Raw genomic sequence first — 23,311 nt, forward strand, 5'->3', positions numbered from 1 at the left:
CCTGTTTCAGTGTATGATTGTTGAGGTTAGGTTTTACATTGTATTTTAGTCCTTTTTGGAGTAGATCGTTTTCTCTTTGGTTGAACTTTATGTCAGTGTTGTTCACCACTCTACTGTAAAATGTGTGTTTGCTTTTGTCAGTTATCTCAAGGTTGGATCTCTTGTCTTGTTTGGATGTCAAGGTCCATAGTTTCTTGTTATGTGTGTTGCAAATGGTCAAGTACTCCTTGTCGACTATGTCCTGGATATGCCTGCAAATGCTGTCATAAACAATGCTTCCATGGTTGACACAATCTTAGACAAAATGAAGAGAAACCTAGGTACAAACTGCACCACAGAAGAAAAAGAGAAAAACAAATATATATCTAGCATTCCATACATAGGCAATGTATCACAGAAGATTGCAAATATTTTCAAAAATCACAGAGTAAAAATTGGGTTTTCTACATCCAATAAAGTACACCAAAAACTAACACAAAATATAAAATGTAATCATGATCCATATTCAGACTCTGGAATATACAAGATAACATGCCAGGAATGCTCCAAGTTCTATGTAGGACAAACAGGCCGAAATATCAACACCAGGTACACAGAGCACATTAGAGCATACACACACAACAAACACACTACATCAGCAATAGCAACACACATACATAATACAGGACACCCATTTGGAAAAATAGAGCAAAATGTCAAAGTACTCCACCGACTAAATAAAGGACATAAAATGGATTTGCTTGAAGAACTGGAGATATATTCACATTACACACAATATGAAGATAAAATATTAAATGAAAAACTTGAAAGTGAATCAGTGAATTTCTTCAGATGTTTCAATAATATACTTAAATAAAAATAGTAAAAACATAGAAATAAGCACAATTGTAAAATCAATATAAGTATTCATGAGCCAAATTGTTAAGATAAATAACCTCTGTACAAAAGCATAACATAATCTGTGGAAGACCTACAATGTTATCTCTGTGAACTACCTGTAAGAAGATCTTTGTAACCGTTTTGTTTATATAAGATATTTTCGATGTGTAAAGTGTACAAGTTGTATGTAATGTTAAGTGTGTGTGAGACTCTACACAAATGGACCATTAGAAAACTGTAAGTACAAATTGTTCTCAAACTTTAGCCACTAACCTCACAGAAAGAATTGATACCCAACTAAAAATCGCATTTCTTATGTATTACAGTAAAAGTCAACAAAATGAAGCAGACTCACACACACTGACAACATCAAAAGAAATGGCTTAACACACATCAAAAAATGCACTTGAAAATGGGAATTATTTCTCGAAACGCGTCGTGCGAATAGTAAAATAAAGAAAAATCGTGACTGGTAGCAGAAGATTTATTTATTTATAAAGAAACCTAAAATTATCTTTTTTGTGTGTGTTCATTTTGTTATGTTTAACAAATACACCATATTGTGGCTGAAAGTCATTAGAAAAAACTATATCTTATACTTCGCAAGCCATAATACAGCGCGTGGCAGAGCATTTAAAGTTATTTTTAAAACAAAAAACCAGCAGGCCTTTTAAGACACACCAAATGATGCTGAATTATCAGGTTTACTTTGCATTAATGGAGGCAGTACACGCTATGTTTTTCCTGCTTGGTTACTGATTTATTGAAATGCCAAGTTGGGCACCACCACCACCAAGAACTTTCCATCCTGGTAGACTAATTGCCATGGAAAAGAAGACAGTACCATCTAATCCATACACAGAATATGAAGCTATACAGTGTGGAAATTAAAGTTATGGGCCTTATATAATGCCACAAGTTAAAAATTGAAAAATTAAGAATTATCCAATCAGCTGACAGGTCCCCTCAAACCTGCAACTTGCTCTTATAAATCAGTGACATCTCTTCAATCCCGTACTAAAGTCTGGATGTAAGAAAATTGTGCATCCATAATTAAGAGTAACAACTGTAAACTTACAGTCACAACAAAGATGAATCACAAACTAATTAATGCTCTCCAAATGAAATGTGAACACTGACTTTACAGAACAGCCATCACAAAGTATAAGCCTTTTTATTTTGACAATAACTCAATAATGAAGACACCAATATTTTTGAAGAAATTTGGTTGACAATAACTCAATAATGAAGACACCAATATTTTTGAAGAAATTTGGTTGACTTCCAGTTACTGAACATACAGGCATGTGTGTGTGTGTGTGTGTGTGTGTGTGTGTGTGTGTGTGTGTGTGTGTGTGTGTGTGTGTGTGTGTGTGTGTGAGAGAGAGAGAGAGAGAGAGAGAGAGAGAGAGAGAGAGAGAGAGAGAGAAAATATGGCTGAAATTGGAATTGTTACCAGGACGTTCTTGTTTACTTTCCAGTTTTTAGGTGTTTTCACAAAAACATTTTAGGTTTCTTAAAAAGAATTATTCTGGGACCTTAATCGACCCAAATGTAATGTGTTACCATGTTGTAGGATATAAATAAATAAATCTCTGGATATACACAAATTAATTATAAAGTACGTAAGTGCCAGCATATTTTTATGCCACATAATGACTATCTTACAGAACATTTAAGACTTAAGTTATGTTTATTACCTTATTGCTGAATATATCTGAACAATACTTTTTATATTTTCTGTAACAATGTACCAAAACATTAAACAAATATGGTACAAAAACATAACTTTCCTCTGACATATTTAACAATATCCACTTTTTATCACAGTACAACTACAAATAACAATTAAAACACAAATATAACAGTTTATTTCTTAACATAAGCAAGGTTTTGCACACACTTTCTAATTACAAAACATTTTGGCATGGATTACAAACACATTTCATTAACACATACACAAATTAAACCATTATAGCAAATGACAATGGAAACATATAAAAATACAGTCTTATCAGAGGAAGTTTTATCTTTAAAGCTTGCTTTCATAGGTAACAGTACAAAATTCTTTGGTGCATAACATGCACAGGAAAATAATCATCATTCTAATACATCAAATAACTGAATTAGTGCTCTGTTTTAGTTTTATGTTGTCCTTAGAGGTACATCTAGCAGTATCAGTCAGAGTTACAAACCAATATCCACTGTACAAAATTTAGGTAATTATGAAGTATGCAGACAAAAAAAAAAACCATCAAAAGCTGTAAAATGATGGATAAACAATCTGCAACTTTTAAAAGGTTCAGTCTTTTGTAAATTCTACAATTACTGCACTCACAAAAATACTTTCTTCATAGAATGACTTACAGGTTTTGTACTAATAATACAGATGGACTGGAAGGAATATCACAGTGGCAACAGAAAAAACAAAAACACACAATTCAAGTAGCCAGAAATAATATGTCAAAAGGATGCATTACTACAGCTTTTAACAAAATGAAATCAATTTTTCAAATGATTTGAAAACAACTTTCACAACTCACCTTCCTACACCACAGATGATATATATGTATCCGTTTCACTCACATATTTAAAAAACAGAATTTGCATTTAACATGTAAGCAAAAGACATGACCTTAAACCCTTCAAAAGTGTTAATATAATTTCTTCAGGTACACGAGTATATCATTTTTTCGAAGATTTGCTATGAGATTTTTTACGATGGACTGAAGAACTTTTATGTTTCTTCATCTGCCTATCATTTTTGGAAAAGCAATATGAGCAAAACCAATCAACATTTTCATCTGGTGCAGAGTCAATTCCTACACATGCCCAGTGGTACCATGCATAGCAGTCATCGCAGCGTATCATTGGGCTACCATCATCTTGTCCACCACATGAAGGGCACACCCAAACACGGTTGCCAGATTCATCAAAATAGAATCCAACAGGACCATCATCTGAAATAGTTACAGGAAGGCCATTCACTGGTACTTGAACTTTGGGAAGCGAGGGTTGTTGCGAGACAGAAGGAATAACAACAGGTGAAGATGGAGCCACAGGTAATGATGCTGACAACCCATGGCGCTTTTTGGAGTGTTCTGTCAGTGCTGAATGTTTGTGTTTTCTCTTCACACCGGAAACAGTTTCTTTGTGCGACAGATCACCAGACCGTTTATCACCTGAGAATGATGTCAACTGCATCAGACCTTCCGCAGCCACTAGATCACTCTTTGAGTGAACCTTATCTCCATCAAACTGTACCTTTTCTTTCTTTGGGCTATGTTTCTTTTCATGCTTCTTTTTCTTTTTCTTATGTTTGTGCTTCTCTCTGCCTATTTCAACAACAGGTGGTGTCACTTTACCCGGTGTTGGTGGTCTTGCAGGTGGGGGAGTGCCTAAATCTAAGCCAAGCTGTACCTCTTGGGCATCACTTATAACTTTTTTACATCTAGAATGTACAGAGATTCCTGTAGGAACATCTGGAGTACGTGGTGTTTTTGGTGTTTCAGTGATTCTTACAGCTGATGGTGTTCCAAATAAAGCTTTAGCTGGTTTCACCACATCAATTTCTGAGTCACTGCTACTGCTATAAATGAGAGCTGCCCTTACACGCCAAGTGGGCATATTAGTTGAACTAGATATTTCTTCTTTCACCCTTTTATGCGAGTGCTTTGACAATGACTCTTCTGTTGTAACAGAAGATGTTCTCTTACTTGAAACACACTCTTTTTCCTTTCCTTTAATGTCCATATTAGCAGGTGTCATTACCTTACTTGTTTTGTTGGGTTTTGTTGTATCATTTCCCACAACTTTATTCACAACTGGGGGCTGGGAGATTCCTTTATCACTGTGCAGCTTCTGTACTTCATTTGTAACTGGAGGTACCTTCTGTGCACGTATGAGATCTGTTCCCTTGGTAGTGTTTGATTTATGATCTTTGTCCTTAACAATGTCACACTTTTTCTTCTTTTGGACAATGTCTGGAGCAAATAGATTATCTAAAGTAGTATCCCATTGGCTACCTGTTTTCTGGGGGAGTTTAGAAAATGATCCAGCATGTTTCACTTTTTTACTAGAAAGGTTCCCTTTATTGCTTGTGCATGCTTCTTTTGTGGATGATTTTGCAGAGGAATTAAGCAGCTTTTTTGACGGTGTTGCAGTTTCAGTCTTTTTATCTTGCTTTTCTCTTAATTTATCAGCTGGCACAGGAAGATGGGAAGTTCTTTCCTTCGATACAGGTTTATTTCTCTCGTTGATATTCATATCCACAACTGTAGCTAAGCTATTGCTTTTATATGTCGAAGATGGTGTAACAGCAGTATCTGTGACCTTATTAATTTTTGGTTGCTTATTCTCAATAGGATCAACACTTGACTGAGTTTCAGCAGAATTACCACCTACACACTTTGGACTGTTCCTTTGGTGATTGATAGGCTCAGACTTATCTACAGTCTTTACTGATTGGGGATCTGTCAATAACAAAGGTTTAGCAATTTCTTTTGGAGTGCATGTGAGACTTCCATCATCTAATGAGCTCTTTCCTTCCTTATTATTAATTGTTATTTCAGTCTTAATTTGTGACTTTTGAGGCATTAAATTATTTGAATTAAGAGTAGATGAAGTTTGATCACTTGTTACAGGATTTACATCCATGGGTTCTTTTTTAATAGGAACATCGCTCCACTGCGAACTCTCAAGTGGTTCAGACTTTGGTTTATCCCCTAATTTTTTACACTGAGGTAGCAGATTATTAACAGTTGTGTCTGGTCCAAAATCAGAACTATCTTTATAAGATGTAGCACCAGGCACAGGTTGCATATTGTGCTTGAATGCCAATTTATTGTCCGTTGAAATATGCTTTGCACCAGGTAATTGTAATGGCTTAGGATTTCTCTCTTTTGCTGATGCAAGGGTTAAGGATTTTTTATCCACATGATGAGAATGTTGCAGAATATCCTTTGAAGTCATAGAATTCAATGGATTCCCCTTAGAATTAATGTATTTTTGTGAATTGAATGGTTGTGTTTTGTCACAAAATCTTGAAGTAAAAGCTGAGTCAATGCTTTGTCCAGAGGAACATTCAGGTGGAGGTCTTACCTTACCCATCCCTAAAACAGTTTTGATTTTTGTTTTACCAACTCCTGTGTTCTCCTTCCCTTTAATTTTTTTCTTTTCCTTCTTTGTATGGAAGCCACTCAAAGCACGCTGTCTGTCAGGAGATGGCGAATATCGAGGTGGTGTAGTTGGCCTGCGAGCAGATGGCTGTCTACCATCACGTGATGCTGAGAGGATACCACATTCTGTCATCGCCACCACTGAGGCTTGTGATGCCTGAGGTATATTGTCTGTTGATCTGGATATATCCTCAGCCTTACAAGATCCTCCTGTGACATCAACTGAAACTTCAGATGGATATATACCAACATTTGAATCTGTATGCTGTGTGGGTGGTACCAGATGGCTACAGCATTCATCTTCTGATTCAGCCCAACTGTCAAAGAACTGAAGATGTTGTTCCACCCCATTACGGCGGGAAGGCACTTGCACTGGGAAGACTGGGACTGCACCAGAAGAGGTAGTGCCACTGTTCTCAGGCCACGGAACTTGGCCAACTTCATGAATATACTCCTCTAGAGGAGGGATAGTAACTCCTGCATCACTAAGAGCAAGAGCAAGATCTTCAAGAACTGGAACTGTTGAACCACGTTGTTCAGCATACTCATGAGTTCCCTTACCAAGGCTTTTGATATAATGTTCTAGAAGATCAATCAGTACTTCCATAGATGTTGGTTTTATCTTCCTCCAACCAATCGTCTGGCAGAGTGCAGCAACAACAATTCGTAGACATTTTCTTGCGAACACATTTGCCATCGCAGTCACTCCTCCAAATTCACTTGGAGCTACAGCAAACTGGCACTAACGAATGTGTGTGCCATGTTTCTTCATAAAATTTCGCAGTGCCTCTTTCTGGAAAATCATAGGAATTACATACACACACACACATCATCAAGACAGAGTTTACAACAATATTTATTTCTGATAAGTAAAGGAATGACAGGGAAATTTCTTTAACGTAGAAAGAGCTCAAAGTTGTTCTCACTGTAAACTAAAATAATGGGCTCTGCTAGGATTCCAAATGCATAATCAAATATTCAACACACAAACAGTTATCAATTCCTATTTGAACATTTATATGTGAGTTTAAAACTATAGTTAAGTTCTGAAAACTTAAACTGGAATTACTATACAGTGTTGCATTGAATGGGGGTGGGGGTGGGACATGAATAATCAAAATCAAGTTTAATTAAACAATGACAAAATAAATTTACATTGTATGAGCTAAATCACTGTTTAATTAAAAATAATAATAAAATAAACTTTCATTATACTACTCTGATGCCACTGCATACAAATCTTACCCACAGTAATGACACACTATGCATTAAAGAGCGCAGTTGTATCCGATCACAGCCAATCACTTATTAGATTGCTAATTACCTTGTATAGACCTACCTCATTGTTGGATTGTGGTGCTAGCTCAGAATCTAGGTAATTTTCTTGCACATATCATACATCTTTTCCCACCCAGCACTCAGTGTATTTTATATTACTGCTGTTGGGGCGGCACAACTAATCACTGGGTTAGCTGAAGCAACAACGAAGGAATAGGTATGGGCTCATATTTGTAAAGCGAAAATGGGACAGCAGAAGCCAATATTATTTGTGGTTGGTGTACTTTATACGAAAGTGCATCTGCTGGAGGGTTAATATAATAGGGGGAATGATAAAGTAATGGCAAGAACCAGGTAATGCAGTAACAACTATTATTACAAACAGCAGCCTGGTATAATGACAAAAATTTGTATTCATGTGCAGCATTAACACAAATTCAAAGCCATCAAATTTCGGATGGATGATTTTCCTGAAGCTGTGAATGTCAAAATTTTGATAACTCCATCAACAGAATGCTTAGGAAAAAAAGTTTAGGAGACTCTAAAGGAAGATATTTCGTTTTTCATCTCAGGATCTTCTCCTGACATTTGTTTAATGATTTTTCTGATTTTTGTCAGCACTAATTGCACTGTCAAAGGTTCACCCTACATTGTTGGTTGTGGGCAACTAAAGCCTCAACAGTTTTTCTGTTTGAAGTTTGGGTGGCACTCTAGCTCAACTAACCACAGATCAAATGGCAAATAGGCTGCAGCTCAGTGAGGGAATTATCTTGGCATTCACCTGAACAACAGGTGAACCACACTATGGGAAACTAAATACATTGACAAGGTGGAAATTTTAAGCCTGCTCCTCCTGCACACAAATCCAATGCCTTAATCCTTTGAATGTCAAGGTAACAATCTATCTTTATCCTTTACAGATGCCAGTACTGTCAGAGACGCAATTTGTCGCTACTCTGTTTACTTTCACATAGCTTATAATTGTAGCTAGCAGGCTTGTATTGATGCTCAACATTTCGATTTACATGTACATTGATAGTTAACAACTTTTGAGCACCACTGCAGTAAAATATTGAATATTGACAACACTGCTACTGCATTATTAGTTTGCTGACATCATGCTTTGTAACTTTTTTACATTTTGTTATTTCATCAGCAGGCATTATTTAGGCGAAGTATTTTTATTTACTGTTTTTTTTTTCTGTGCTATTTCTCTTTAAGCTAATGCTCTCAGTTTGTTTCATTTGCCTTTGCAATTTATTTTTTTTAAATTTGTCCAACAACGAAATTTGAAAGTTACTGGAAAATAATGGTGATACAGAGTATTTTCATGAAAGTAGCTGTGGTTCAGAAAGTAAATCATGTTCCTGCTGATATACTGATTGAAACAGAAGACAGAATGAAAAATACACAATACACTGAAGTGATTGCACTTTAACCCATTATATCCCATTGAATGATTTATCATACACTTGCTCTTCTCAGGCAGATTTGTTTTCAGAAGCTCTCAGTCAACAACTGAAATATTCCTTTTATGTTTTACTGTTAATCTGAAACTCCATCATTGAAACTAACAGTAGCAGTGGAGATCAGGATTGTTTATTTCCTGGTGGAAAGCATTTGTTCTAGTGGTATTTACTCTGCTGCTTCTCATCATGGACAGTTGGTAAGTAATAAAAGTATGATGTGCAGGTTCATAATTTCGCTCATATTATTACGGATTAGTAATTTGAATATTTAAATGCAATATATAAGCACACACTGGAAAAGAGTACTTTATATGCTTTGTTGTGGTACTTACTTATGTCTTTATGTATGAAATATCATACAGTGGGCAATAAGGGGTCATTTTCTTGCAGTTGGTCCGATTTATTTCAGATATAATTTCGAAAAGGAGTGGGACTCAGAAGAAGTTCTAAATATCCTGTTCTCCACAGATGATGATGAAACTTTGTCAGACATGTTTGATACATGCCAGGAGCTAGAATTTGTTCTTGTTATGCCAAATGATGGTGTGGACACTGATGATGAAGGTAGTGATGCAATAGTTGCTGGTTTAGGGAAGAAGGTTCTGGGACAAACTGCAGGGATAAGATTAGTAAATACTTACAGCCTTGCTGAAAATGTTACATCTTCATCCACTTAAGAGGAAAATCCCTGCTGTTCCAAATCGCGAAAGTGGTCTCGAGTTAGGAAAACAAGACACTGTATAGAAGACTAGGCTCTTCACCAAAAATTGGCGTATCTCGTGATCCTACACCTGATATAATAGAACATCTCCCCACATCAAACTCTACTCCAATAGATCTTTTTCGGAAAGTTTTTGATGCTGATTTGGTTGAGATTCTGACGAGAGATAGAGAGAGAGAGAGAGAGAGAGATAGAGATAGAGATAGAGATAGAGATAGAGATAGAGATAGAGATAGAGATAGAGATAGAGATAGAGATAGAGATAGAGATAGAGATAGAGATAGAGATAGAGATAGAGATAGAGATAGAGATAGAGATAGAGATAGAGATAGAGATAGAGATAGAGATAGAGATAGAGAGAGAGAGAGAGAGAGAGTAAATATGCTGTTCAAAAAGGACACGACATACAAATAAGTCATAATGACATACAAATAAGTCATAATGACATCCACAAATACATTGCTAGTTTGCTGTTATCCGAATATTGTGAATATTGTAAGATCATGCGTAGACATATGCACTGGGAGACCAGACCTGACACAAACAATGACCTTGTTTCGAATTCTATCTCCAGAAATACTTTTGACAAAATTCATAGACTCTTCTGTGTTAATGATAATGACAGCATTGAAAAAGAAGATGAAGTCTATAAGGTTCAGCCATTATTTCACATCTAAATAAAAAATTTCAAGATATCATATAGCCTCTAGAGTCAAACATCTCCTTGGATGAGGTCATGGAGCCTTATTATGGTCATCACTTCATGAAACAGATTATAAGAGGCAAGCCAATTCACTATAGTTTCAAATGATGGTGTTTACTACATCTAATGGATATCTCAGCCAATGACCTTGCCGCAATGGTAACACCGGTTCCTGTGAGATTACTGAAGCTAAGTGCTGTTGGGCTGGGCTAGCACTTGGATGGGTGACCATCTGGTCTGCTGAGCGCTGTTGGCAAGTGGGGTGCACTCAGCACTTGTGAGGCCAACTGAGCAGCTACTTGATTAAGAAGTAGTGGCTCCGGTCTTGTACACTGACATATGGCCGGGAGAGCTGTGTGCTGACCACATGCCCTTCCATATCCGCATCCAGTGACACCTGTGGGCTGAGGATGGCATGGCAGCCGGTCGGTACCATTGGGCCTTCCAAGGCCTGTTCGGAGTTTATTTTAGTTTGGTTTAATGGATATCTCATCGAATTTAAGCCATATGTTGGAGTAAGTTGAAGAGATCCCCATAAGCCACTGGGGCATACTGTAGTTGAAAAGCTCTCTGTGGGCTACATCCCTCGCAACAGCACAGTGTAGATTTATAATTACTTTAACTCTTTGCCCCTACTTGAATCTCTTACTTCAAATTGAATCAAATGCATAGAAACCCTAAGAAATGACTGCTTGGATAAGGCACCCATACCAGATATAAAGAAGGCACCATGAGGTACTACTCTTGTGTTACATGATACAGAGAATACTATCACACTTTTAAGATGGAATGACAATCGTCAAGTGACTCTGGGGACAAATGTACTGGATGAAAGTGTATTGGGTGAAAGTACAAGTTGGTGGTGGAATGGACAATCAAGAAAGAAGGTTTCCATACCACAGCCTTCCCTTAGTTGCCACGTGGGAGGGGTAGATCTTTTTTACGATCTACAAAGTCTACATCGCATTCGAATAAGATCAAAGAAATGGTGCTGGCCAATGATCAGGTTCTGCCTAAATGGTGCTGTTGTGAATATGTGGATTCTATACCAGCAGCTAAATAACAATGTAAGCTTAATGGAATTTACCAGACATATTGTACTATCCGTTCTGACTTCACCCAACATTGAAAAGCTAAGAGTTGTGAGGCCAAGATTTCTGTCACAGGTGAAAGACATAAGACATAAGATTTGATAATGCTGAATACATGATTCATGTGCAGAGCACACAAAGAAGATGTGGGCAGTGTGGTAAATGCACAAAATTCTACTGCGTAAAATGCAATGTGAGACTCCATCCGAAGTGATGTTTCATTTTGTATCAACAGTGGTAAGAAGACTAAGTTGTCTAATGAACTATTATTTTTATCATTTGTCCTTTATTATTGCAACGTCTTACTTTATTCATGTAATGCAGTAGTTATTTTGTTGGTTCTACTATATAGATTTGCCATGTCTACTTGATGTATAAATAAATACTTTAACCTTAACCCTTTAGTGACCAGTGGGAACTATAGTTCCCACTTATTTGTTTTCGCTGTAAGTTCAGTGGCAACCCGTGTTCCCACTTCTAACTTGTGCTGTCAGCTCTGTTAGAGGATGCTACCTACATGTAAATTGTCAACGGGTGTGCGAAAGCGGTTGTATTTCTACCTTGTTAGTCAATCAATGCAGAAGCGCAGTTTCCACGTGAAAACGAGCCACTGTTTCGACCACCACAGCGTTTTTTGTAGTGTGCTTTCCTTTTACGTGTGTATTTATCTACTTTTACATTTGTGAGGGAGATAGTATTCGTGTATATTTGCTGGATTTGACTGAAAATTACATAAATATTACAAGGTAAGTTAGTGGGAATTATTTTTCCCACTGAACTTGGGTGAAGTGCAATGCATATGGCTGCGTAATTGGCATCATAGTTATTGTTTGTTTCTTATTGTTTAGAATGCCTGGACTGATGGCAGAAGATGTTTTCAGAATTTCGTATGCTTTACCAGAAGATGTAGAAGATTCAGATATCGATGCTGATTTTGAGTCACCAAATACTTCACAGATATGCTGAAAAAAAATTCTAGACTTAGCAGGGGAGAATTCGAATTTTCTGTCAGGTCGTGTGTTGCTGCAGTGAAGTGGCAGGATAGCAAACCTGTTTGTATACTATCAAATTACCACAATCCAAACACATTACAACTGTTTTGAGAAGAAACAGAGATGGAAGCAGAAGTGAAGTAAGTATTCTGCCCATTGGCTGTGGCAGAGTATAATAAAATAATGGGAGGAGTGGATGGATTTGATCACCTGCGTGAATGGTATGCTGTAGGCTATCGTTCATGAAAGTGGTGGCACAGACTGTTTTTCTTTCTTGTAGATTTGGCAGCTGTCAATACCTACATTATGTGGAAGCTACAGAAGACAGAATCAGACCAGCTAACATTTAGACTGCACTTGGCGAGGCAGCTTATCTCTGGAATCTCAGGTCATAAGCGAAGAGGAAGGCCTGTTCATTTCCAAACACCAGAAAGGGGACAGGTCTGGAGTGCCAGATGAAGTTCATCTGGAGAAAGTTGGAACTCATTTGCCTACAAAAGGTACAACAAACACAAGATGCAGCCAATGTAGCATCAAGAACAAAGAAAAGAACAAAACTAATGTGCAGCAACTGTCGGGTACCTTTGTGTGTAGCACCATGCTTCTCTAAGTTCCATAGTACATCACCTTAGTGAACTCTAAGGACAATATGAACATATACTAATATAAATGTAATGTTTAACATGCTTTTTGTACTAAAAAAGGATATACATTTTTTTTTTAATTGGCAAGAGAAGTTAGTCCAGAGTTCGGTGGGAACAATAGTTCCCACTAATTTTTTTATACTCTTAGGCTAATCTCTCACTTTTAAGATTTAAACTATGATTTTATGAATGGTTCCTTAACCCAATAAAGTGTTCATAAAAAGTCTACAACTTATGGAAATAATTTGGTCACTAAAGGGTTAAAATATAAATAAAATGAACATTACAATACCTAGGTATTATTATTGTACTTTCTCTTAATTTATTTGTGTAATGAACGATAATCATGAAAAATTCAACATATTACTTGTGAAAAAATTGTGTAAGGAATTCTACCTCTTACTGCCCACCGTATGTTATATCATATGTAAAAATGATTTATGAACTGACGACTATCATCATAAACTAACATCAATACTGTGATTATTAATCCACGGGGGTAGTGGATCTGAAATTTTATCAAAACCTAAAAAAAAATAATTCTGGGATATAATGGGTTAAACACAACAGCTACTACCACATCCATCTCACAATGTGCCTGGACCAAAGCACATGCCAACAGTGTGGGATATTCTGCACCTGAATATTTGAATTCATTTTTCAGTGGAGTGTTACTTCAACTAATTGTCACCACAAGAAATCATTCAGCTAAGTTATATATATATATATATATATATATATATATATATGAGAGAGGGAGGGAAACATTCCACGTGGGAAAAATTTATCAAAAAACAAAGATGATGTGACTTACCAAACGAAAGAGCTGGCAGGTCGAAAGACACACAAACAAACACACAAAATTCAAGCTTTCGCAACAAACTGTTGCCTCATCAGCAAAGAGGGAAGGAGAGGGAAAAACGAAAATATGTGGGTTTTAAGGGAGAGGGTTAAGGAGTCATTCCAATCCCAGGAGCGGAAAGACTTACCTTAGGAGGAAAAAAGGACGAGTATACACTCGCGCACACACACACACTTATCCATCCACACATATACAGACACAAGCAGACATATTTAAAGACAAAGAGTTTGGGCAGAGATGTCAGTCGAGGCGGAAGTGCAGAGGCAAAGATGTTGTTCAATGACAGGTGAGGTATGAGTGGCGGCAACTTGAAATTAGCGGAGATTGAGGCCTGGTGGGTAACGGGAAGAAAGGATATATTGAAGAGCAAGTTCCCATCTCCGGAGTTCGGATAGGTTGGTGTTGGTGGAAAGTATCCAGATAACCCGGACGGTGTAACACTGTGCCAAGATGTGCTGGCCGTGCACCAAGGCATGTTTAGCCACAGGGTGATCCTCATTACCAACAAACACTGTCTGCCTGTGTCCATTCATGCGAATGGACAGTTTGTTGCTGGTCATTCCCACATAGAATGCATCACAGTGTAGGCAGGTCAGTTGGTAAATCACGTGGGTGCTTTCACACGTGGCTCTACCTTTGATCGTGTACACCTTCCGGGTTACAGGACTGGAGTAGGTGGTGGTGGGAGGGTGCATGGGACAGGTTTTACACCGGGGGTGGTTACAAGGATAGGATCCAGAGGGTAGGGAAGGTGGTTTGGGGATTTCAAAGGGATGAACTAAGAGGTTACGAATGTTAGGTGGACGGCGGAAAGACACTCTTGGTGGAGTGGGGAGGATTTCATGAAGGATGGATCTCATTTCAGGGCAGGATTTGAGGAAGTCGTATCCCTGCTGGAGAGCCACATTCAGAGTCTGGTCCAGTCCCGGAAAGTATCCTGTCACAAGTGGGGCACTTTTGTGGTTCTTCTGTGGGAGGTTCTGGGTTTGAGGGGATGAGGAAGTGGCTCTGGTTATTTGCTTCTGTACCAAGTCGGGAGGGTAGTTACGGGATGCGAAAGCTGTTGTCAGGTTGTTGGTGTAATGGTTCAGAGATTCCGGACTGGAGCAGATTCGTTTGCCACGAAGACCTAGGCTGTAGGGAAGGGACCGTTTGATGTGGAATGGGTGGCAGCTGTCATAATGCAGGTACTGTTGCTTGTTGGTGGGTTTGATGTGGACGGACGTGTGAAGGATGGTTTCCGGGGGTAACAGATTGGGTAAGGATTCCAGGCGTTCGAGAAAGTGGTTGGTGTCTTTGATGAAGGATGGGAGACTGCATGTAATGGGCTGAAGGTGTTGATCTACATAGGCAGAGATACGTTCTGTGGGGGCTTGGTAACCAGCTACAATGGGGCGGCCGGGATGATTGGGTTTGTGAATTTTAGGAAGAAGGCAGAACGTAGGGGTGCAGGGTGTCGGTGGGGTCAGGAGGTTGATGGAGTCAGGTGAAAGGTTTTGCAGGGGGCCTAAGGTTCTGAGGATTCCTTGAAGCTCCGCCTGGACATCGGGAATGGGATTACCTGAGCAAACTTAATCTTTCCCTCTCCTTCCCTCTTTCCTGATGAGGCAACAGTTTGTTGCGAAAGCTTTAATTTTGTGTGTATTTTTGTGTTTGTTTGTGTGTCTTTCGACCTGCCAGCACTTTCGTTTGGTAAGTCACATCATCTTTGTTTTTTGATAAATTTTTCCCACGTGGAATGTTTCCCTCTATTATATTAATATCATTAATTTGAACCCAACAATTACGTTTGTAATTGTCACTGTTGCATTTCGAAATCTTTCCTGTCGTCTTATTTTCTCTTTGTGTTTTTGCCAGTAGTTTCACTTTGTATTCACCTTCTCCTTTTTACTGCAATCTGCTATACAATTTTATCCCGCCTATATATACTCATTAATACGTAACCCACTTTTAAACCATAACCAAAAAAAATTTTTTTGCCGCTTTCAACACTGCCGCTGCTATAAAATCCACCGTTTCTAGTTCACAAACAGTTCCTTTCACCTTTTCAACAACCATTTCGGCTATTTCTAATAACTTTCGCTTTATTTCCGTTTCCGTTTTTCCCACATCACTGATAATTTTTAGCCGCTTCCCACAGGTTTTAACATCATTATTTCTTCGTCAGACAATTGTTAGCCTCATTTTCATAATCTGCCACCACAAAACCACTCCTTTTAATACATTACACGCAGTTTTTTCGAAATTTTCCCGAATTTCTCCGTCCTTTAGCGTGTTTTGGTGGCAACACAACCACCTAACCTTTGTGCACATCGTTGTCTACCAACCCAAGTCCAACATAGCCCAGCTGTAACCAACACCTTTTCGCCTTTTTCACACCAGATCTCCAGTTACTTTCCAGTTCACCTTTATATCTCCCCATATATTTTTATTTTCATTTTCATTTCAGCCTCATGTTACACTTTCCACCTTCCAATACCATGTCACCCTCACAACACCCCCACAACGACCCCATTAAGTTTTATTTACATTCCCTCCGCAAACATGCCTTCGCCCTAGCCAGATTACGCTCCCATATTCTATTTTCTCAGGCTTGTCTAACATTTGGCATTACCCCCAAAGGCTTCACACAAAGTTCCCATTTCTGGCTGCAACCCTTCTTTCCATCAGTCCCTATACCAGTTCCAAACTGAACAATCCATTACCCTCACCCACCTAATCCTTCACCTACACATCAACTTAGCCAATGAACACAACCGTCAACTCCTATCCTTAATAAAAGTCCTTAATCTTTCCTCTCCCACATCCACACCGGCTGTTCAGAGCATCCTCCTACAGGCCAACTGCAAATTACTCCTACAGGCCAACCACAAATTAGAACAGCATGCCACCCTCCACCTCAAAAAACTATCCAATCTCCTGGTTTCCCACCTCCGGAAAGGCAACTCACTCACCCTTCACAACCTTTCCAGCAAATCTCAACCTCCTCTCATTGCACACAAACCCAGTCTCTCCCATCTACTCAACCTCCCACTTCCAGCTCCACTCCCTCCAAAACCTCAAAATTCCAATCAACACTATTTGGAACCACAATCAGTAGTTAACTTTCCTCCAAACCTCTCTCCCAATCCGAAACCTCTGTCCTATCCAAAGGCCTCACCTTCAGCCCCACTCCCAGATTCAACCAAACAGCCCTCGTCAAATATTTACTGTCCTACACTCTTACTCTCTGCTGGAAGTATCACTTTGCCACAAAGAAAAATGATCCTAATCCTACTCCTAATGATCCAACTCCCCAAGACACTATCCAAATTAAACCCTGCCTGGAACAGTTCCGTCCTCTGTCACAGCGGGACCCACCTCCTCTTCCTCAAAATCACCCTCTCCAAACCTTCCAGGAATTTCTGACTTCCAGCCTTGCCTCTCAATCCTTCTTAAGAAACCTTAATCCTACTGCCAACATCACCACTGCTGAAGCCCGGGCTATCCGTGATCTGAAGGCTGACCAGTCCATCGTCATCCTTCCGGCGGACAAGGGTTCCACGACCGTGGTACTTGATCGTCAGGAGTATGTGGCTGAGGGACTGTGTCAGCTTTCAGACAACACCACATACAAAGTTTGCCAAGGTAATCCCATTCCTGATGTCCAGGCGGAGCTTCAAGGACTCCTCAGAACCTTAGGCCCCCTACAAAACCTTTCACCTGACTCCATCAACCTCCTGACCCCACCGACACCCCGCACCCCTACCTTCTACCTAAAATTCACAAACCCAATCATCCCGGCCGCCCCATTGTAGCTGGTTACCAAGCCCCCACAGAACGTATCTCTGTCTACGTAGATCAACACCTTCAACCCATTACATGCAGTCTCCCATCCTCCATCAAAGACACCAACCACTTTCTCGAACGCCTGGAATCCTTATCCAATCCGTTACCCCTGGAAACCATCCTTGTAACCATTGATGCCACTTCCTTATACACAAATATCCCCCACGTCCAGGGCCTCGCTGCGATGGAGCACTTACTTTCACGCCGATCACCTGCCACCCTACCTAAAACCTCTTTCCTCATTACCTTAGCCAGCTTCATCCTGACCCACAACTTCTTCACTTGTGAAGGCCAGACATACCAACAATTAAAGGGAACAGCCATGGGTACCAGGATGGTCCCCTCGTACGCCAACCTACTCATGGGTCGCTTAGAGGAAGCCTTCTTGGTTACCCAAGCCTGCCAACCCAAAGTTTGGTACAGATTTATTGATGACATCTTCATGATCTGGACTCACAGTGAAGAAGAACTCCAGAATTTCCTCTCCAACCTCAACTCCTTTGGTTCCATCACATTCACCTGGTCCTACTCCAAATCCCATGCCACTTTCCTTGATGTTGACCTCCACCTGTCCAATGGCCAGCTTCACATGTCCGTCCACATCAAACCCACCAACAAGCAACAGTACCTCCATTATGACAGCTGCCACCCATTCCACATCAAACGGTCCCTTCCCTACAGCTTAGGTCTTCGTGGCAAACGAATCTGCGCCAGTCCGGAATCCCTGAACCACTACACCAACAACCTGAAAACAGCTTTCGCATCTCGCAACTACCTTCCTGACCTGGTACAGAAGCAAATAACCAGAGCCACTTCCTCGTCCCCTCAAACCCAGAACCTCCCACAGAAGAACCACAAAAGTGCCCCACTTGTGACAGGATACTTTCCGGGACTGGATCAGACTCTGAATGTGGCTCTCCAGCAGGGATACGACTTCCTCAAATCCTGCCCTGAAATGAGATCCATCCTTCATGAAATCCTCCCCACTCCACCAAGAGTGTCTTTCCGCCGTCCACCCAACCTTCGTAACCTCTTAGTTCATCCCTATGAAATCCCCAAACCACCTTCCCTACCATCTGGATCCTATCCTTGTAACCACCCCCGGTGTAAAACCTGTCCCATGCACCCTCCCACCACCACCTACTCCAGTCCCATAACCCGGAAGGTGTACACGATCAAAGGTAGAGCCACGTGTGAAAGCACCCACGTGATTTACCAACTGACCTGCCTACAATGTGATGCATTCTATGTGGGAATGACCAGCAACAAACTGTCCATTCGCATGAATGGACACAGGCAGACAGTGTTTGTTGGTAATGAGGATCACCCTGTGGCTAAACATGCCTTGGTGCACGGCCAGCACATCTTGGCACAGTGTTACACCGTCCGGGTTATCTGGATACTTCCCACTAACACCAACCTATCCGAACTCCGGAGATGGGAACTTGCTCTTCAATATATCCTCTCTTCCCGTTATCCACCAGGCCTCAATCTCCGCTAACTTCAAGTTGCCGCCACTCATACCTCACCTGTCTTTCAACAACATCTTTGCCTCTGCACTCCCGCCTCGACTTGACATCTCTGCCCAAACTCTTTGCCTCTGTATATGTCTGCTTGTGTCTGTATATGTGTGTGTGTGTGTGTGTGTGTGTACCCGTCCTTTTTTCCCCCTAAGGTAAGTCTTTCCGCTCCCGGGATTGGAATGACTCCTTACCCTCTCCCTTAAAACCCAAATCCTTTCGTCTTTCCCTCTCTCCTGACGAAGCAACCGTTGGTTGCGAAAGCTAGTATTTTGTGTGTATGTTTGTGTGTCTATCAAAGTGCCAGCACTTTCGTTTGAAGTACACACAAAATTTCAAGCTTTCGTCAGGAAAGAGGGAAGGAGAGGGAAAGATGAAAGGATGTGGGTTTTAAGGGAGAGGGTAAGGAGTCATTCCAAACCCGGGAGCGGAAAGACTTACCTTAGGGGGAAAAAAAGGACAGGTATACACTCGCACACACATATCCATCCACACATATACAGACACAAGCAGACATCAGATGTCACATTGGCTGCAGTAAGAGATTTTATAACATGCTTACAGAACATGGGATTCAGCAAACGAATTACACTGTTTTCACACAGGAGCACAAAACCATCTACGGCATTTCCATGGTTTGGTAAAATGTATTCTGCTCCAAAACACAACTGCATACATTGAACGTATTAGTTAACTGTCCAGTTATTATCTTTGTAAACAATATTAAAAAATTCCTTTTTCTTGTGTCACTTTACTCAGCAATTTGTATAGATATTAAAAACATTAGTGAGCTTCCTTTAAAGCAAGTACAGTGTTAATTATGTTGAAACAAAATCGAATCAAATTAATATTTACTATTTTTTAGAAATGCTTTTTACTTCATCACTTACATAAACAATTTTAAGTGGAGAAGTGTGACAATCTGGATATACCATAACAAACTACACATTTTTGTGTGTAAGTGGCATTTTTTCCATGTTTTTAAATTGAATGCAGCATGATATATGGTAATTTAAACAGAATACTATATGACAATGTATAAACTGTAAGACATTTTTAGCAGTCACCATTGTAAAAGGCTGATTAAAAAAAGGTTAACTAATGCATCATAAGCTTAGTTCCAATCAGTGAAAATGAAGTAGTAAAGGTAATTAACCACTTCAATGCTATAGAGTTCCTCTTTGCATTCCACGCTGAGGCGGCTTTTGCTATGACTGTACTGCTTGCCAAATGCTGGTGCCTGTGCTGAGAGACAGCATTACAGCTGATGTGAAATACGTATCACCCAATTTTTCAAAAATTATTAAGTGGGGGGGAATGAGTTTTGCATATCTTACCATCTGATATCTTCGACTGATAAAGGACTAATTTTTTTTCCGCTAAATGTCAGCTATTATAATGCACCACATTAGGTAAAGCATTGCTTCGACTGATAAGGGACTGAATTTTTTTTCTTCCTTTTTCATTATATGCTGTAGTTATTATTATACTGCTTCAAATTAAGTACAACATAGAACAATACTACACTCCTGGAAATGGAAAAAAGAACACATTGACACCAGTCTGTCAGACCCACCATACTTGCTCCGGACACTGCGAGAGGGCTGTACAAGCAATGATCACACGCACGGCACAGCGGACACACCAGGAACCGCGGTGTTGGCCGTCGAATGGCGCTAGCTGCGCAGCATTTGTGCACCGCCGCCGTCAGTGTCAGCCAGTTTGCCGTGGCATGCGGAGCTCCATCGCAGTCTTTAACACTGGTAGCATGCCGCGACAGCGTGGACATGAACCGTATGTGCAGTTGACGGACTTTGAGCGAGGGCGTATAGTGGGCATGCGGGAGGCCGGGTGGACGTACCGCCGAATTGCTCAACACGGGGGGCGTGAGGTCTCCACAGTACATCGATGTTGTCGCCAGTGGTCGGCGGAAGGTGCACGTGCCCATCGACCTGGGACCGGACCGCAGCGACGCACGGATGCACGCCAAGACCGTAGGATCCTACGCAGTGCCGTAGGGGACTGCACCGCCACTTCCCAGCAAATTAGGGACACTGTTGCTCCTGGGGTATCGGCGAGGACCATTCGCAACAGTCTCCATGAAGCTGGGCTACAGTCCCACACACCGTTAGGCCGTCTTCCGCTCACGCCCCAACATCGTGCAGCCCGCCTCCAGTGGTGTCGCGACAGGCGTGAATGGAGGGACGAATGGAGACGTGTCGTCTTCAGCGATAAGAGTCGCTTCTGCCTTGGTGCCAATGATGGTCGTATGCGTGTTTGGAGCCGTGCAGGTGAGCGCCACAATCAGGACTGCATACGACCAAGGCACACAGGGCCAACACCCGGCATCATGGTGTGGGGAGCGATCTCCTACACTGGCCGTACACCACTGGTGTTTGTCGAGGGGACACTGAATAGTGCACGGTACATCCAAACCGTCATCGAACCCATCGTTCTACCATTCCTAGACCGGCAAGGGAACTTGCTGTTCCAACAGGACAATGCACGTCCGCATGTATCCCGTGCCACCCAACGTGCTCTAGAAGGTGTAAGTCAACTACCCTGGCCAGCAAGATCTCCGGATCTGTCCCCCATTGAGCATGTTTGGGACTGGATGAAGCGTCGTCTCATGCGGTCTGCACGTCCAGCACGAATGCTGGTCCAACTGAGGCGCCAGGTGGAAATGGCATGGCAAGCCGTTCCACAGGACTACATCCAGCATCTCTACGATTGTCTCCATGGGAGAATAGCAGCCTGCATTGCTGCGAAAGGTGGATATACACTGTACTAGTGCCGACATTGTGCATGCTCTGTTGCCTGTGTCTATGTGCCTGTGGTTCTGTCAGTGTGATCATGTGATGTATCTGACCCCAGGAATGTGTCAATAAAGTTTCCCCTTCCTGGGACAATGAATTCACGGTGTTCTTATTTCAATTTCCAGGAGTGTATAAAGATTTTACAGAGACAAAAACGCATTGCCTAAATGTTGCACATGGTTGATTCAGCTCGTACGTTGCAGTGAATTAAATGTAGATAAGACATTTTCATCCCCTTGCACATCATGAATCACTTGGTCATAACAATCGCATTATCTCAAACAATTCAAGATGTCAAAATAAGGTTTTTTGCAAATCACATGCACTGAGGCACATATGTTGTATGATAAATACTCAAAAGTTTTTTTATTAAATGAGATACTGAAGTAACTCGTCCACAGCAGTGAGAGGTCAGCAGCTCAGGACACAATCAGGTGTCCATACCACTGTAGGAAAATCCAAGCAGTACGCATATAGAAGTCCACATCACGTGGCGAACAGCTTAGCAGCAAAAGTGTTGAAAACCTTAAACTCAACAGCCAGTAGATGCAGATGAAATACCAGTGTCACTTATTATGCAAAGTGCTTCAGTAACTGCAAAATCCTTGGTACACAAATGAGGAAGTAGATCCTGAGACATTAACCATTTCTCAGTTGATAGCTTTATTTAAAAGCTATCAACTTATTATTCCTCTCAGCATTTTCTAAATTCCTTGAGAGATCATATGAAACAACAAATCTATTACTTAAATGACCACAAGCTATTTAATAGTAATAAACATGACTTTCAAAACTGGCAGATGTAAAGAAACAGAAATAATGGATTAGACACACAAAAAATTTAGTAAACAACAAGACAGTTGTAGGAATTAATTTTGAGCTTTCCAAAGCTTTTATACTGTTTGTCATCAAATTGAGATAAGAGAGAAGCAACTGGAATCAAAATAGTAAAAAGTAAGTGGTTCAAATCCTATATATCCAAAATACAACACAAGTAGTGGAACTTGCATCAACTCATTCTAATCATGAAGTCAGATTAGTATCTGTCACCAAGAAAGTTAAACAGAACAGGTAAAGAGCAAGATGGTATGGAGGACCCCTTTTGTTCCTTACTAAGGGGCTCCGGAAAGGCTCAAAATCATGAAAAGTTCAATTTTTACTTTTTTGCGTTTTCTGAATCTGCAGACTATTACCTTTTAATAGATATATAATTTATTCAATTCCGAAGACTACAACCATTTTTAAATTTTTTTTGAAATGTGTTCTACATGAGCGTGACCCACTGTGGCGCTGTTAAACTGCTGTCAAATGGTGTTATTATTAACGTCCGT

At 40.4% G+C, this 23,311-nt stretch overlaps 1 protein-coding gene across 2 annotated transcripts in view; it reads right to left on the reverse strand.

Moving 5' to 3' along the window:
• Nucleotides 1-2,778: 2,778 nt before the first annotated feature.
• The window catches only part of LOC124772690 (transcription initiation factor TFIID subunit 3-like), a 68,898-nt gene continuing 48,365 nt past the window's right edge, over nucleotides 2,779-23,311 (reverse strand). Inside the window, exon 2 of one of the 2 annotated variants that reach the window (XM_047249341.1) lies at nucleotides 2,779-6,849. In XM_047249341.1, the coding sequence (XP_047105297.1) occupies nucleotides 3,565-6,753 (3,189 nt within the window). In that variant the 5' untranslated portion in view covers nucleotides 6,754-6,849 and the 3' untranslated portion in view covers nucleotides 2,779-3,564. The remainder of the gene's footprint in view (nucleotides 6,850-23,311) is intronic. The other variant, XM_047249342.1, reaches the window with a different exon arrangement.

Source organism: Schistocerca piceifrons, chromosome 2, assembly GCF_021461385.2.
Source record: "Schistocerca piceifrons isolate TAMUIC-IGC-003096 chromosome 2, iqSchPice1.1, whole genome shotgun sequence".
NCBI lineage: Eukaryota > Metazoa > Arthropoda > Insecta > Orthoptera > Acrididae > Schistocerca > Schistocerca piceifrons.